This window comes from Callospermophilus lateralis, unplaced genomic scaffold (assembly GCF_048772815.1).
Source record: "Callospermophilus lateralis isolate mCalLat2 unplaced genomic scaffold, mCalLat2.hap1 Scaffold_182, whole genome shotgun sequence".
Taxonomy (NCBI): Eukaryota; Metazoa; Chordata; class Mammalia; order Rodentia; family Sciuridae; genus Callospermophilus; species Callospermophilus lateralis.
This window is the reverse complement of record NW_027512854.1, coordinates 731,973-746,772: the sequence shown is the minus strand read 5'-3', so window position 1 is coordinate 746,772 and position 14,800 is coordinate 731,973. Positions and strand designations below refer to the sequence as shown.

The 14,800-nt window shown below is 40.4% G+C and overlaps 1 protein-coding gene across 1 annotated transcript in view; it reads right to left on the bottom strand.

The window, feature by feature from the left end:
- Positions 1-14,800, bottom strand: part of LOC143386921 (alpha-1,6-mannosylglycoprotein 6-beta-N-acetylglucosaminyltransferase A-like) — a 115,555-nt gene that overhangs the window by 17,712 nt on the left and 83,043 nt on the right. The window contains exons 6-7 of the mRNA XM_076841694.1: positions 7,802-7,918; positions 1,145-1,219 (exon numbers count right to left, since the gene is read on the bottom strand). Of these exons, the coding sequence (XP_076697809.1) occupies positions 1,145-1,219; positions 7,802-7,918 (192 nt within the window). The remainder of the gene's footprint in view (positions 1-1,144; positions 1,220-7,801; positions 7,919-14,800) is intronic.

The window sequence follows — 14,800 nt, the reverse complement described above, 5'->3', positions numbered from 1 at the left end:
GGGAAGAAGGCACAGAGAAGCTGAGTAATGTCTGTTCAGCTCATATAACCACAGACTCGTGGTGCTAAGAGCTGAACCTAGCAGCTGGACTGGAGGGCACATCCTTTTGCAGCTCTCAAAACCTGAGATGATTAGATAGGCCATCCTGAAGCCGATGTGCCATGGTGCTCTTGCCAACAGCAGTGCCCCGCTGCCGGCCACCGTCCACCGCCTTACTTTCCTCAAACCACCAACTCTTCCTTTTGAAACTCCCACTGGGCCTTCAGTCTATTGCCTACTTAAATTTTCAACTCACAGTTTCTATTTTCAGTTGGCTCTGTTGGTCCCCCACTGGGTAAAGATCGTTTACGGCCTAGACCACTCTGCCCTGCCCTTTAAAGGGAGCCCCTTATATTTGAAATCTGGTCAAGGAGTTTAGATTTTCCTACCCACAGGGGTTCCAAGTCTGTCTATTTCTAGCTCTGGGTTGCTTTCAAAGCCCAAGGAATTAAAACATTATAAAAGGAAGGTAGTGACACTCATGGCCTTCACTTCTAAGGACACAAGCTGTAGTTTCCAAGCCCTGTTGGGGGTGGTGGAACTGTGTGCACTCTCCCCTGCTTTGGAGTTGAAGTCCTTCTTTTATCTGTTTTATATACATAGGATTTGTTTGAAAGAGGTCTTGTGTGAAGAGATATTTGAAAAACCACTAAAAAGTCCTAAAATGCTTAGAATTACTGAGCACATACTATTAAAAGAAAGCTTAGAAAACAGTTTCAGTTCTTGCCTTTCTTGCGGGTGAGAAACAAAGGCAGGACAGACAGCTGTCTGTCTACCCCTCCTAAGTCCTTGTGATGCCCCCAGAGCCCACTTACTACACAAGCCCTGCTGGTCAGGGAAAACTCTGACCTGATCATCCTGTCTTCCCTGCTGTCAGTGTCAATGTGACCTTCCACTGTCACCAAGAACATCCCCCAATGAAAGACTGCTCCCTTGGGTGACCATGATGGTGCTGCATTTAGAATTCCAACAAGGCATTATCCAGATTCTGGAGACTTCCAAAGCAGGCAAATAACCACAGAAATATTGTGAGCTCACAACTGTTGATGAGAACCTGATGAGGGAATGGGAAGCAAGGAAAGACGGACTCTTTGACAAGACTTACTTGTTTTTCGATGAATGCATTGATTCGCTGCAACATCCCCTCACATGTGAATTCGTAGGGCATGTATGGCTCAATCTGCGGAAACAGAAGGTTCCATGAATGAGGAGAACACACAACACACACCACTTACCAGCTCTCCTAGAACCTCTCAATGCATGAGTGCCAATGCCTGCAGGCAGCCTTGGGAGAAGCTGGAAGTCACCAGTTTCCCAATGTCACCTTGTCTGCCCTAGGTGCAGTCCCTGAGCAGACTGTCTACCATCCACAAGTCTCAGATCACCCAAGAATGAAGCAGTGGCAAGAAAGCCACTGTTTTTTTTTAAGCTACAGTGAAGACTATATAAGGGGAAAAGCACTAAATTTAGTGTTTGGCACACAGTAGGCACTCAACAGAAGGTGGAGATTACCACTTGCTAGCAGGTAAGCCCCCTGGGGTAAAGTTATGGCTGTGTCATTTGCACCCCTGTGTGCACACAGTGTAGGACAGGTAGGCTCTTAGCATGAATCTGTTGAATGAAGATAAGGTTACACTGCTTTGAGGAAACCACACAATGAGCTATTTATAGACCCACAACAGTGACCGGAAAACTGAGTTACAATCTTAGGTGAGGTCAGCACATATGCATGGAACTCATGGTACAAAACTAACTGATATAAGGTCCTGAAGAGCCCAGCTAGAGGATTCTGGGAGGTCAGAGGGCAAAGCAGACTATGTTTATGAGTTCAGAGAGCCAAGACTGGGGAGTGAGGAGAGATGGCAGCTGTTCCAGGTGGAGTAGCGTGAGATTTGATGTGTAAAGACAGAGGAAGCTGCAGCTCAGGACTGTGGACCTTGGTGAGAGGATGCAGGAAAGACTCACTGATGTCACCAAAAGTCTTGAGATTTCTAAACTGAGTTGCTTGAACTTCAAGGAGGGCAGAAAACCCTGGGAGGTGCTCACTGTTGTGGGGAAGGCATTCCAATCTACACTGAGCCTGGAGGGAAGGGGAAGATAGGTGCGTCTGGATCTCCACTGCACAATGTTTGCTAGGATGCTGAGGTCTGCATCTTCAGCAGCGCACCAATCTGAGATGGGAAATTCACTTCGGAGAAAATCACCAGCTTCACAGAGCCCTTTAGCCCCTGGGGATCTCTGGGTGGGAAGGAGCACCTTCACCTCTTCCTCTTGAGTCTACACTTACCTACCTCAGATCTCTGGGGTAGAGAACAGGACAAAGTACCTGAGATCTGAGGCCTGCTAAACGTGGGAAAATGGACAGAGGATATTCCTTAGTAGGCAGCCACATAGTTGGTTTCGGGACATCCTCTCCCCTTTTCTCTAAGTTTATGTTATATTTAAAATTTTAAGCCATGATTTATAAAAAATTGATAACATATCTTTATTTATACACAATTAAATGCCAGTAGTGTGTTTACAGACAACTGGATGCCAGTTTCATCACACAGGTTGGATCTCAGCCATATCTGTCCACATCTGTCTGGACAATCAGGAGAGGCTGAGCCTCTGTAAGATCATGGACACTCTTCCACAAGAACAGAGAGGTCACCTTCCTCATCTCTAAAGAGCTCAACCTTCTTTGAAGAACATATTCTCAGCTTGTTTGTCCCCATTTCAAGCTTCTGAACCTCAGCAGGGCCATTTCTGACCTAGATATAGCTCTTCATATGAAATGTGAAATTTTCTTTTCTTTTAAAGGTATTTATTTACTGAACTCATGGATGATTCAAGAAGCTTTGTGTAACAGGCCTAGAGAAATGTCTCCTCTCAAAGGATACATAGGAACCAAAAGAAACCATTTAAGGCAGAGGACATGGCATATCTGGAATTATTTACAAGTAGACAAGTAGAATTCAGAATTAAACATACATTGGTGTTCTTCTGTCACAAGACCAAGAGATCTACTTCTGTGGAAGGAAGCACCCAATGGCGATTCTGACAATATATTCCAAAGGGCATCCATTAGAACTCATAAATTAATGAATTCAAATGATTCAATGCAGTAAATACAGAAAATGGCTCTTCCTGTTCTCCCAGTCACGCCCAATTTAACCAAAGAGATGCTGACTCATTCATTGCTCTAGGGCCAATTCACTGTTTTAAAGGATATGAAGCCAGACAGTTTTCCTACAAAGGAAAAGGAAAAAAAAAAGGAAACTGCATTCCTATGCCACTTCACTGCCAGGGAGTCCCCCTTGCCATTCCAGTGTGGATGGGTACAACCTCCTCTGCATGGGAAAGCTCTCCAGACCCTGAGCTTAGGGGACAGAGAGCAACAGCACACCCCAGAAGTGAAAGCCATTTCATGGACTGAAGGGAAGGGACAGCCTTCTGCCTAATATACCTTCAGGAACAAGTGAAGGCCACTTTGGGGTATGAATGAAAGAGAATGCTGACCACACCCAATCCCTGAGAAACCCAAGTAGGGCCCAAAAGGGAAAAACAAGGGCCCGCTTGTGGTCATCCTCCTTTGTGGAAAAAGGCCTGTTACTCATCCAACTAAGGCCGCAGGCAGGATGTTTGCAGGCTACTGGCCTGCTGGCTTGGAAAATTTCTATGAATTTTCCATCTTCTCCTCTGGACCTGCTTTCCTGTGAGATTTCCTGTGTCCACTGGTACCCCCTCACCTTTGCAAATCTTACTGCAAATTGCTTTCAAAAATCAGCTAAAGCCTGAATGGTCCCACCTAACAGGTGGCTTGACATCATCTGATGAAGACATGGTTTTAGTAGGTACCAGAAAACCAGGGTTTAAGTCTAGGTTCCTCTTTTACTAGCCATACAGTTTTAAGTTAGGGAGATCTTATATTTTCTCTGGAGGATTCCAAATATAAACTAGGTCATGTCATTGTCCTGTTCAAAATTTCCCACCATACTTAAAAATACATACTTAAATACACCATACTTAAAGAATACAATAGCCTCCTCATTGTCCCCAAGAGTGCCTATTTAAAAGCCCCATACATCTTCTAGTTTCTAAAATCTGTTTTACGGTTTCCATTGTTTCTGATGAGTAGTTGGCTGTCTTTAATATCATCATTCTTCTGAACGTAATGTTTTTCCTCCAGCTAGCTGCTTTCAAGATTTTTTCCTTTATTTGTTTCTTGCCTTTTGACTATGTGCTTTTCTTTTTGTATTTATTCCTGTTGGGGTCCACTGTGCCCTTAGCATTTGTAAATTGATTGGAAAATTCTTCATTCATTTATTGGAAAATTCTTACCCACTGCTCTTTCAGAAATTTCTTCTGTGCCAGTCTCTCCCTTTTCTCAGATTCCAACTACACCTAATTTATGCTGCTTCATTTTGTCCCAAAGATATCATGTACCCTTTTCCATTTAATTCTTTCTCTGTGTTTCAGTTTGAATAATTTCTATTGAGGAGTCTCCAACTTCATTGTTTTTTCCCCCTCTGCTTTGTACAGTCTGCTTAGAAGCCACTGAAGGAATGCATTTCTGACATTGTATTTTTTTCCTAGAATTTTTCATTTGACTTAAAAAATAGCTTCCACCTCTCTGATGAAATTCTTCATCCATTTACGTATGTTGTCCACTTTCTTCCCCAAATTGTTCAATATATTTATCATAGAACTTTTTTTCTTTCTTTGTGGGTGTTGGGGATAGAACCCAAGGGTGATCTACCACTGAGCTACATCCTGCCCTTTTTATTTTTTATGTGGACCATTAAAGGTCTTGTTAAGTTTCCTAGGCTGACCTTGAACTTGTGATCCTCCTGCCTTAGCCACCTGAGATGATGTGATTACAGGAGTACATAACCTTGCATGTTATTATAAAATTTTTAAGTTGTTATCTCATAATTCCAATATCTCGACCATCTCAAGTTCTGGTTGTGTTGATTGTTTCCTCTCTTAATGAAAGGTCATGTTTTCTTTTTCTTTTTTGGGTGTCATGTAATTTAAAAATCTTGGAATTACATATGAGAAAACACTACCACATTTCTGATCCATCTCTAACAACTTTTATGACAATAATTTTTATATTAATCTCTTTCCTTATTCCATACTCCATTACTCTTTCACAGTTTATCTTTCCTTTTATTCTATTTTGTGTTTTTTTTAAATTATTATCTTAAAAAACTAATAAAAAAGACTTGAATTTGATTCCAGGCTTTACTAGTTACTAGTATGATCTTGCAAAACATCTTTTTAAGCCTTAATTTTCTCATCTGTATCATGGAAAATAATCCCACTTAAAATGTGAATGTAACTTTATTTGGAAATAGGGTCTTTGTAAATGTACTCAAGATGAGGTCACACTGATTTAGGGTGGACCCTAATTTATCATAAGTAGAGGAGAAGCAGAGATACACACAGGGAGAAGCCACACTGTCACGTAGGCAGAGAATAAAGCTCAGAGACTTTAAGCCAAGTAATGCTTGAGGTTGATAGAAGCTTGGAGGGGCAAGAAAGAATACAATAGCCTCCTCATCAATGGGGGATACATTCTAATACTCCTTGTAGATGCCTAAAACTGAGGATAGTACACAAACTTCTATATAAGCACTGTGGTAGCACAATAGCTTAGCTGATAACAGATAGCTACTAAGTGACTAAACCAGGGTGGATAGTGTATATAGCATGGATACACTGGACATAAGGCTGATTCATGTCATGAGTGGGATGGAGAAAGATGGTGTGAGAACTCATCATATTATTCAGAATGGTATGCAATTTAAAATATATGACTTTTATGGAAATTTCCATTTAATATTTTTGTAACATGGATGACTATAGGTCACTGACATCATAGAAAGTAAAATTTCAGATATAAGGAACTACTGTATAGTCCAGTAGAATTGCTATATACTTCACAGTGTGCATGATCCTCTGCTGACATCTAATTTCAGACTTCAGGCCTTTAAAACTGAGAGACAACATTTCTGTTGTTCAAGCCATCAAATTGTGGTACTATGTCACACGCAGCCCTAGATAACTAATACACAAGTAACTCTGGGACACAGGAAGGAAGATCTTTAAATCTCCTCAGGAATGACTCCCTGGTGGTAAAACTTTAGGTGTGGAGCAAATATTTTCAGGCAGCCCAGTACGACCACACTTCACTAGGAACTTCTATCAAATGGGTCAGTTGAGTTCGGGGACTCCTGCCTACAATTGTTGAGACTGGGTTTGGGACTACACATGTGACCATTGGGAAGCTGACAGCTATGCCAAAGCCCAATACCCAGACCATCTTCAAGGGGACAGAATATGGATAGCACATCAGAGTGCCCTTGCTCCCCTGGAGATGCTCTCAATTAACTGAAATTGGCAGGTTAGTGGGCCACCGACTTGTTATCATCCCATTCTATTTCCCAAAGGGGAAAGATGTTGTTTCAAAGAGGTAAACTGGCCATTCATCCAGGATATGTGCCCTTCTCGGATCTTTCCCTTCCACTGAACCCATGCCTTATCCATGCCATTCACAGTTTTGCTTTGAAAATTCCTACTCAAATGACAACTCAAAATGCAGCATTCACCAGAAGCGCCCCCGACCCCTGCTCCCATCCCTAGATCTTCTGCATGTTGATTTTGGCACTGAACATCATCTGCGCTGTTGAGCATGTGTTTGTTGCTAACATCAACTCCTATCTCTGATCCAGGTAAATCACAGTGCTGAATACTAGGAATATAGCAGGCAGACATAGATAGCAGGCAGACATATATGTGCTGCTTTCATGTTGCTTATAGTCTAGCAGAAACTCAGATGGTCTATTGTAAGAAATAAAAAACACTTCTTAGTGGCTAAACACTTCCTATGTGATAGACATTGTATTCAAGCACTTTGTATATGTGATCTCATTTAGTCCACTCAGGTTACCAGTCAAGTATGTAATATCAGCTCTACATTACAGAGGAGGGAACTCTACTAGTCACTGGAAGCCAAACCCAAAGTGTGTAAGTCCAGCCCACCCTCACAACACACCTGCATGATTCTCTTAAATATCACAACCAAGTGTGAAGAGTGCTCTGATAGGAGAAGCACAGGGGCAGTGTGTACCTGAGACAGTTAACTGCAGGATCAGGACAACTGAACTCATCCCAGGTGGGTGGTCAACTCCCACAGGTGGTGAGACAGCCTCACCTGTGGTTATGGAACAAGCACCCCTCCCCCTCCCCAGAGTGACTCAGACAGTTCTCACAGACAGTAAGTGCTTAATAAATGTCTACTGAATTGATGAGAAGAGTCCAGAAAAGTAAGTTATTTTACAAGAGCCTACCTAATATTTTGGTAGAAAGAAACAAATAAACAGATATTATGCAAAAACATTTCTTTCATGATTTCTTCCCCATCTCCCCCTCCCCTCTTTTGGGGTAAGGTAAAAGAAGCAGGCCCATCTTTTCAGATCTCTAAGAGTGACCTAAGTCAATCTTGGAAGCTAGCCTAGTTCAAGCCCCTCCTTCTGTGCCTGGTACACAGGAGCCATGACAGTTCAGTAGAATCCATGGCCACATGTGGACACTGGCTCTGCTTTCCATGTCACACAACATCCATGAAATCCCCAGGCCAAGTCCTACAGACTGGCTACTCTTCTAACTCCAGCTACTGTGGGAAAGTGCTATTGACTGAATCCAAGGGACTGTGATGCTTTCCACACATCAGGTCCCATCACAAATGGGGGTGAAATGGAATTAAAGAAACAACCTTCTGATTCAAAATCGCTTTCACTGCATCCTCGACTTCCTCCTGATTGTTGAGATTGACAGTCCACACATGCGGCCGGCTGATGAAAACTTCAGCATACGGATGCTGGGATGTCAGCTGGAAAAGAGGAAACAACACCTCAGTTTCACACTGATTTAAAAAAATCTTCTGGGCTAGATGAAGTGTTGTACATTTTACCGCACTGAGTTGTACTTGCGCAGGTAATAAGACACTCATCCTCTCCCTCGACAACTGAAACATCCTGTGCAAACATAGCAGTTCAGAAACAAATAGTGATGGCTGCACATCTTGAATCCCTCTTGGAAATAAGAGAATGTCGCAATCTGGTGACAAGGTGGCTGTTTTAGGTGGGGCGTGTGGGTGTGCCAGGGATTGAACCTGGGACCTTGTGCATGTTAGGCAGGGGCTCTACCACCAAGCTACACTCCCAGCCCTTATAGGTGACTTTAATTCCTAATGAACATTTATGCTCAACCAAAATAAGCATAGCTCATCCATACTCACCCCTGAAAATAACCTCTTTCAAACCAGTATCTATTTTCTTGGCTAGGACAGACAGGTAAGCATAAAAAATTGCAATAAAAATCAAGGCTGCAACAGTCCCAAGAAGATGAGTAATGGTGCATACAAAAGGTGATAGAAACAGAAGTGATCCCATCAGAATAAAACAGAATCTTTAGGGTTTGGGGAATAATCATCAGCATAACATTGGGGCCTGAAATTTTTAGAAGCAATCTGTAATTGGAAAAGCAAGAAATGGCAGTTTTATCCTAAAGGAGGTTTTATTTTATAAAACAGGGTGGTCAAAGAAGCAAAGATATATATTGACAATTCTGGGTTCTTTAAAAATCCATTCTTCAGGACAGCTAAATTTATCCCTCGATCATGCTGCCACCTCTATTCTTATACCCCCTTAAGGTAGTGGTGTAAAGGAGTGTTCTAGACATTTATGAGAATATTTTTAGTTACCACAAGAGCTGGTGCTACTCTTAGCCTGTGGGTGGGGACTAGGGATACATGACATCTAGTGAGGTCTAGGACAGACCTGCACGAGGAGGAATTGTTCAACTTCCATCATCATCATCATTTTCATCATTTTTGATGATGGGAATTGAACCAGGACCTTGTTAATGCTCTTTACCACTGATCTCCTCCTCCAGCTCAAAGAACTTCCAAATGCCCTGCTGGGCTTTCAGGTGGATTTATAGCATCTAACACTTTGATACAGTTTTAATATACAATAAATTTCCCAGGAGCATAATTACCATGTAAATCAAGAAATGTTTGTACTGTTTTATTTGGAACTTCGCCCATGAGCTGTCACCATTTTGGAAAAATCATGGCAGTGAAGTCAATGCCACTCAGGATATCAGAACTGCCAGTAAAATGTCCCCAAATTGGTCTATATTTGTAGCTATCACATTAATGGCAATTATGTATATATGTGTGATATGTGTACACACTCTTATATTTAGTTTCTCGTTCATAATGTCAATTACAAGCAAAAAAGGCTGACAACTCTTAGTTGAATGTTTTATTCCTTTTAAATACAAGTGTTCATGGTAAGAGGGAATGAAAAATCATGTCTGCTAGGATAGGTCTTGGCTACATAATATTGAAATATGTATTACTTTATTATGAATTATTTTCTTTTTATTTATTCTTCATATTCGAGTTAGGAAACTATATTTTTTTAATTATGTAGGCAGGCAGGTTACATTATTTAAGATTTTCATTTCAGGAGAAAAAAAAGATGTTATAACATGTTTATCGTAAAAGGAGTTGTTAGCTCTGGAGTGTTAAGACCTTTGCTGTGGAAGCAAAAGGTCTGGCTCTCTTTTTTCCTTTTCTCTTTAGACTCTGATATAGAGATATACTTGGAGGAGTGGATGTTCCCTCTTGCTCTCAGTCACTGGTCTTGGTAGCCTGCTGCAGCAGTGGTGTGCAAAAACATGACTAAGGACAGGAAAAATGGGCCACAAGTCATTGGGCTCCAGCTGCAGTTTTCACTGCCAGTCACTCAGGGAAATCATGTGAGGAAAGTCCAAGAAGGTTTTCCCCGCTCTGCTCCTGCTTTTCTGCCCTGGGTCAGGTCCTGCACTAGCCTTTTCAACTCTCCACCCTCCTGATGTGTGCCTTGTTCTTTTGCACACTGGGCTTTGTGGTCAGTGGAAGGCTACAGATGATATGCAGTTCCATGGAACTGGGAACACCTGTTTTTTTTCTCTGCACATATTTGGATTCAATCCCTATCAGTGAAATCCCATGTGGGGCCAGGCATTGCGTGATCACCTGCACATACATCACTTATCGGGTTTCTTATGTAGTCGTAAAGATTCTGAGGTATAGACCCAACAACCAGAATGTTCAAATCCAGATCCTTCAACAACTTATTAGCTTTGAAAAGGAAAGAGCATGACAATTTAGAGGATGTCAATGACTGAAGGCAAACAAAAGCCTTTTAAAACTTGCCAACATAAAACAAAATTCATTGGACTGGATTTATGCCCCTATTAGAACTTTTGTGAAGATGAGCAAAAAATGTTGCATTATTTTCATTTTGTGGCTTAGAGGACAAACTAATTAGCCCTTCTGCTCTAATCAGGGTAAATTAGAGTTGCCATCAACGTCACTATTTAGCAAGTAATATATCAGCAGCAGTCTCTCACCCCTCCCTACTCTTTAAGGTCCCTGCATATTTACAGGTTGCTCTAAGCACTAAGAAAATACAAAATGTTGAGCCATTATAATTTCATTCATCTACATTTATTGAGGGTTGCTTAATTTTATGAGGGAGGCATTTTGTGATTCATTAGCCCCTTTTGAATGTTATGTTCTTCCTTGCTAATTTATTGAGAACCGTCTGATCTCAGCTACTTCATCATGTATCAATCAGGAAATTTACTATAGAATAGTTTGTAAAAGTAATGAAAATCTTATTAAATATGAGACATTACTTCAGAGTAGCTATTAAATCTCCAAGGAGAACATGGGTTCTCTTTATTGGATAGGTTAAGAAAACCCAAAACAACAACAACAAAAAAAACCCTGAACTCAGAGAAGTTCTCATAGTTTACAAAATGTCAGAATAATGACTGGGAATCTACTAATATGTTTCCAAATATGAAGATAAAAATAAAAATCCAATTCATATTAAAGTATAAAGAACCAAGTATAACCTAAGGCATTGTGAAATGTTTTCCCCTCTGAGTATACACTGTATTTAAAAAACTTGGCCCAATGCAAAAATAAAAACAAAGTTAAACTTACAGTTAGAACTCTAGACTTTCCCTTCAAGTGAAGGCAAAAAAGAGACCCATAGGCAATTGATATGGGCCAATTTATGTTGGATGAATTGTTGATTGACATAAAAGGTTAACATAGGCAAAATAGAGATTTATAATTATACATACTCAGGTATATTTATAATTATATATATATACTTGTAAAAATTTCCCCTTTCCTGAGGGGAAAAATAAAAGATAATTTCTAAGAGGTTTTGACCCTTAGAAATCTGTAGACCTATTGACAGCTTTTTTCTAATTAAAAGCATCTTTGGGTAGGAGGATTTGGCAGCTTCTGTGAGCTGAAAGAGCAGAGGAGGCAGCCCCTCTCAAAGCTGCCTGGTGTTGCTGGAGGGAGCTACAGATGAAACCTGACCTTCTTGGGTTTCCCCCCAAGTTCATCAACATTCATCCCTCTCAGGCTTGAAGTCCTTTCTTCTCCTTTTTCTTTAAGGCCAAGCCCCATCTGTCAATCTTTGTCAGTTAACCCTGCACATTCTCCTTCCACCTGGCACAACTCCAAGTTAACTTCCCTCCTTAATCCATCTCCCTATTTCTTATGCACTCCCACTGATTATGCAGCTGTCTTATCCTTCTTCCAGATCAGATCTAGAGCTCTGAAAACAGAAAATGTGTCCTGCTGAATTCCATTAACGCAGCAAATAGTACCATGGACTCTGTAGGGATGCATTAAACATCTGTCAACTGCCCTTCTGCCTCCCAGCCCTCCGGTGGGAGGCCAGGGCTGATGGAGTCATCTGTCTGAGGTCACTCACTGAGCAACCGTTGAAAGCAGTCCACACTGTCTTTCTATTGGAATCTCATTTCGGGCCTGGTGGCATCATCCCAGGCAGCAGTTCCAATGTCTGTTCTCTCTTTATGGCATAAAGAATGAAAACCCTCTGTGACCTCGGCAGTAAGCAAATGACTAAATGATGGCACTAACTGACAGAAAATAATGAACATACTTTTCTTGATAACTTCGTACTGGTTGATCTGGGCCATGTAACGTGACATCACTGACTTGGCCAAGTGTCTGGAGTGTTCTCAGTGTTGTGAGGAAACACTCAGCATACAAACAGCTGATCTGAATTCTTTAAAAGCAGTGAGGGTCATGAGTGACGATGAAAGGCTGGCTTTTTACAGACTGGGAGACTAAGGGGACATGACAATTGACAAATGCAACATGGGATTCTGAATCAGATCCAGTAACAGAAGAATAATTTTAGCGGAAAAAAATGGCAAAGTGCAAATATAGTCTTTAGTTCAGATAATACTAGGGTACTGCTATTAATTTTATTTATTTTGATAATTGTAGTATGGTTTTGTAAAATGTCACCAGAAGATGAAGCTGGATAAAGAATATACCTCAATGCTATATTACTTTTGCAACTTCTCTGCAGACTATCTTAAAATCAGTAAAAAATGCAAAATTCTACTTGTAGGCATATAATCAAAAGAGTTATTAGCAGGAACTCAAACAGACAGGGGTATACCACTATTCATAGTTGCATTAATCAGAATAAGGAAAAAAAAAGTGGGAACAGCTCAAATGTCCATCAGCAAATGAAAGGATAAGTTCAACATGGTAAATACATGCAATGGAAAATTAGCCTTAAAAAAATTAAAAAGGATTCGGACACACGCTGCAACATGATCAACCCTGAAAACATCACATCAAAGTGAATAAGGCAGACCTAAGAACAAATATAACATGATTCCATCAAGCCCCTAGAGTGGGCAAACTCATAGAGACATAAAGTAGGAGAGAGGAGGAGGGGAGAATGGGGAGTTACCACCGTTTAAAGGGGACAGAGTTTCTGCTTGGATGATGAATAAGGCTACAGATTGATAATAGTGATTGTTGCATAACACTGTGAATTTACTTAATGCCAGTGAATCACACTTATAAATGGCTAAAAGGTTTTATATTATGTATGATTTATCACAAAGTTTTAAAATAGGGGAAATTACAAAAAAAAAAAAATCAATTTGGACAGAAGAAGGAACTTCTGAGATTTTCTATACCCAAAGGAAAACCTATGGATGATACACAATGGAGAAGAACAGTCTCATCAATGAATAGTGATAGAAGTGTTAATGAGCTTTATTATGGTGATCACTTTGCAATGTTTATTATTTCAAATATCAAGTTGTTTATCTTATATATATACTTCTTATTTGTGAAAAACAAACAAAAACTGCTAGGGATGACTGAAGTCTATTTTCAACCTCAAACTCTAAAGTTTCAAAATCAGTCACGTGCTGTAGCAGAGATTTCTAAACTGAGAAGTTAATCTCCCTGTTGGGAAAAGTCTTTTAAGCCTTTCCAAAATAAATAGGCTCTTCAAGACTGTTCCTGATCTCTGCGTCTAGTGCCTCCCACAGCACTGGCACCTGGCACACAGGTGAGCTAAATATTGGTGAATGAACTGACCTTTCAAAATGAAACCACTTCCATGAAGAGTTCAAGTTATACGAGTAAAAGGTAAATAGTAAGCAAACATCCAGTTAACCCTGGTCAGATGTTATCTGGGCTACAGTTAACCTCTTTGAGATAATCTATGGTTCTTATTGATTTTCCATCTCCTTTGGCCATTTCACCAATGATACAGGGGGTTGGAGAAAAGAACTCTTAAAAATAATCAGTTCTATGAACTGATAGGATTCCCGATTCATTAATAAACATCACTAAACAATTTATTTTATGTGCTATATAACATTTGTTATACAGTTATGACAGGTTCAGAGAAAGTGACCCAGAAGGGTTTCAAAGCAGCAGCACTGAAAAAATAAATGCTTTAAAAAGTCATGGTTATGTCATGGGAGGACTGTCCATCAGTGTAATTCCCCTGTTGAAGGCCCTGAAGGACAAGGGTGTTGCTTTAACTGATGGAGAACATCTTGCAGAACCACCTACTAACTACATGGAAATAAAAAGAAAATCATTCTTTTTTTTTTTTTAATTAATTTTTATTGTAGGTTGTTCAAAACATTACATAGTTCTTGATATATCATATTTCACACTTTGATTCAAGTGGGATATGAACTCCCATTTTTACCCCATATACAGATTGCAGAATCACTTCAGTTGCACAACCATTGATTTACATATTGCCATTCTGGAGTCTGTTGTATTCTGCTGCCTTTCCTATCCTCTACTATCCCCCCTTCCCCCTCCCCTCCCCTCTTCTCTCTCTACCCCCTCTACTGTAATTCATTTCTCCCCCTTATATTTTCCCTCCTTTCCCCTCACTTCCTCTTGTATGTAATTTTGTATACCCCTCAGGGTCTCCTTCCATTTACATGCAATTTCCCTTCTCTCTCCCTTTCCCTCCCACCTCTCATCCCTGTTTAATGTTAATCTTCTTCTCATGCTCTTCTTCCCTACTCTGTTCTTAGTTACTCTCCTTATATCAAAGAAGACATTTGGCATTTGTTTTTAAGGGATTGGCTAGCTTCACTTAGCATAATCTGCTCTAATGCCATCCAATTCCCTCCAAATTCTATGATTTTGTCATTTCTTAATGCAGAGTAATACTCCATTGTGTATAAATGCCACATTTTTTTTATCCATTCATCTATTGAAGGGCATCTAGGTTGGTTCCACAGTCTTGCTATTGTGAATTGTGCTGCTATGAACATGGATGTAGCAGTGTCCCTATAGTGTGCTCTTTTTAGGTCTTTAGGGAAT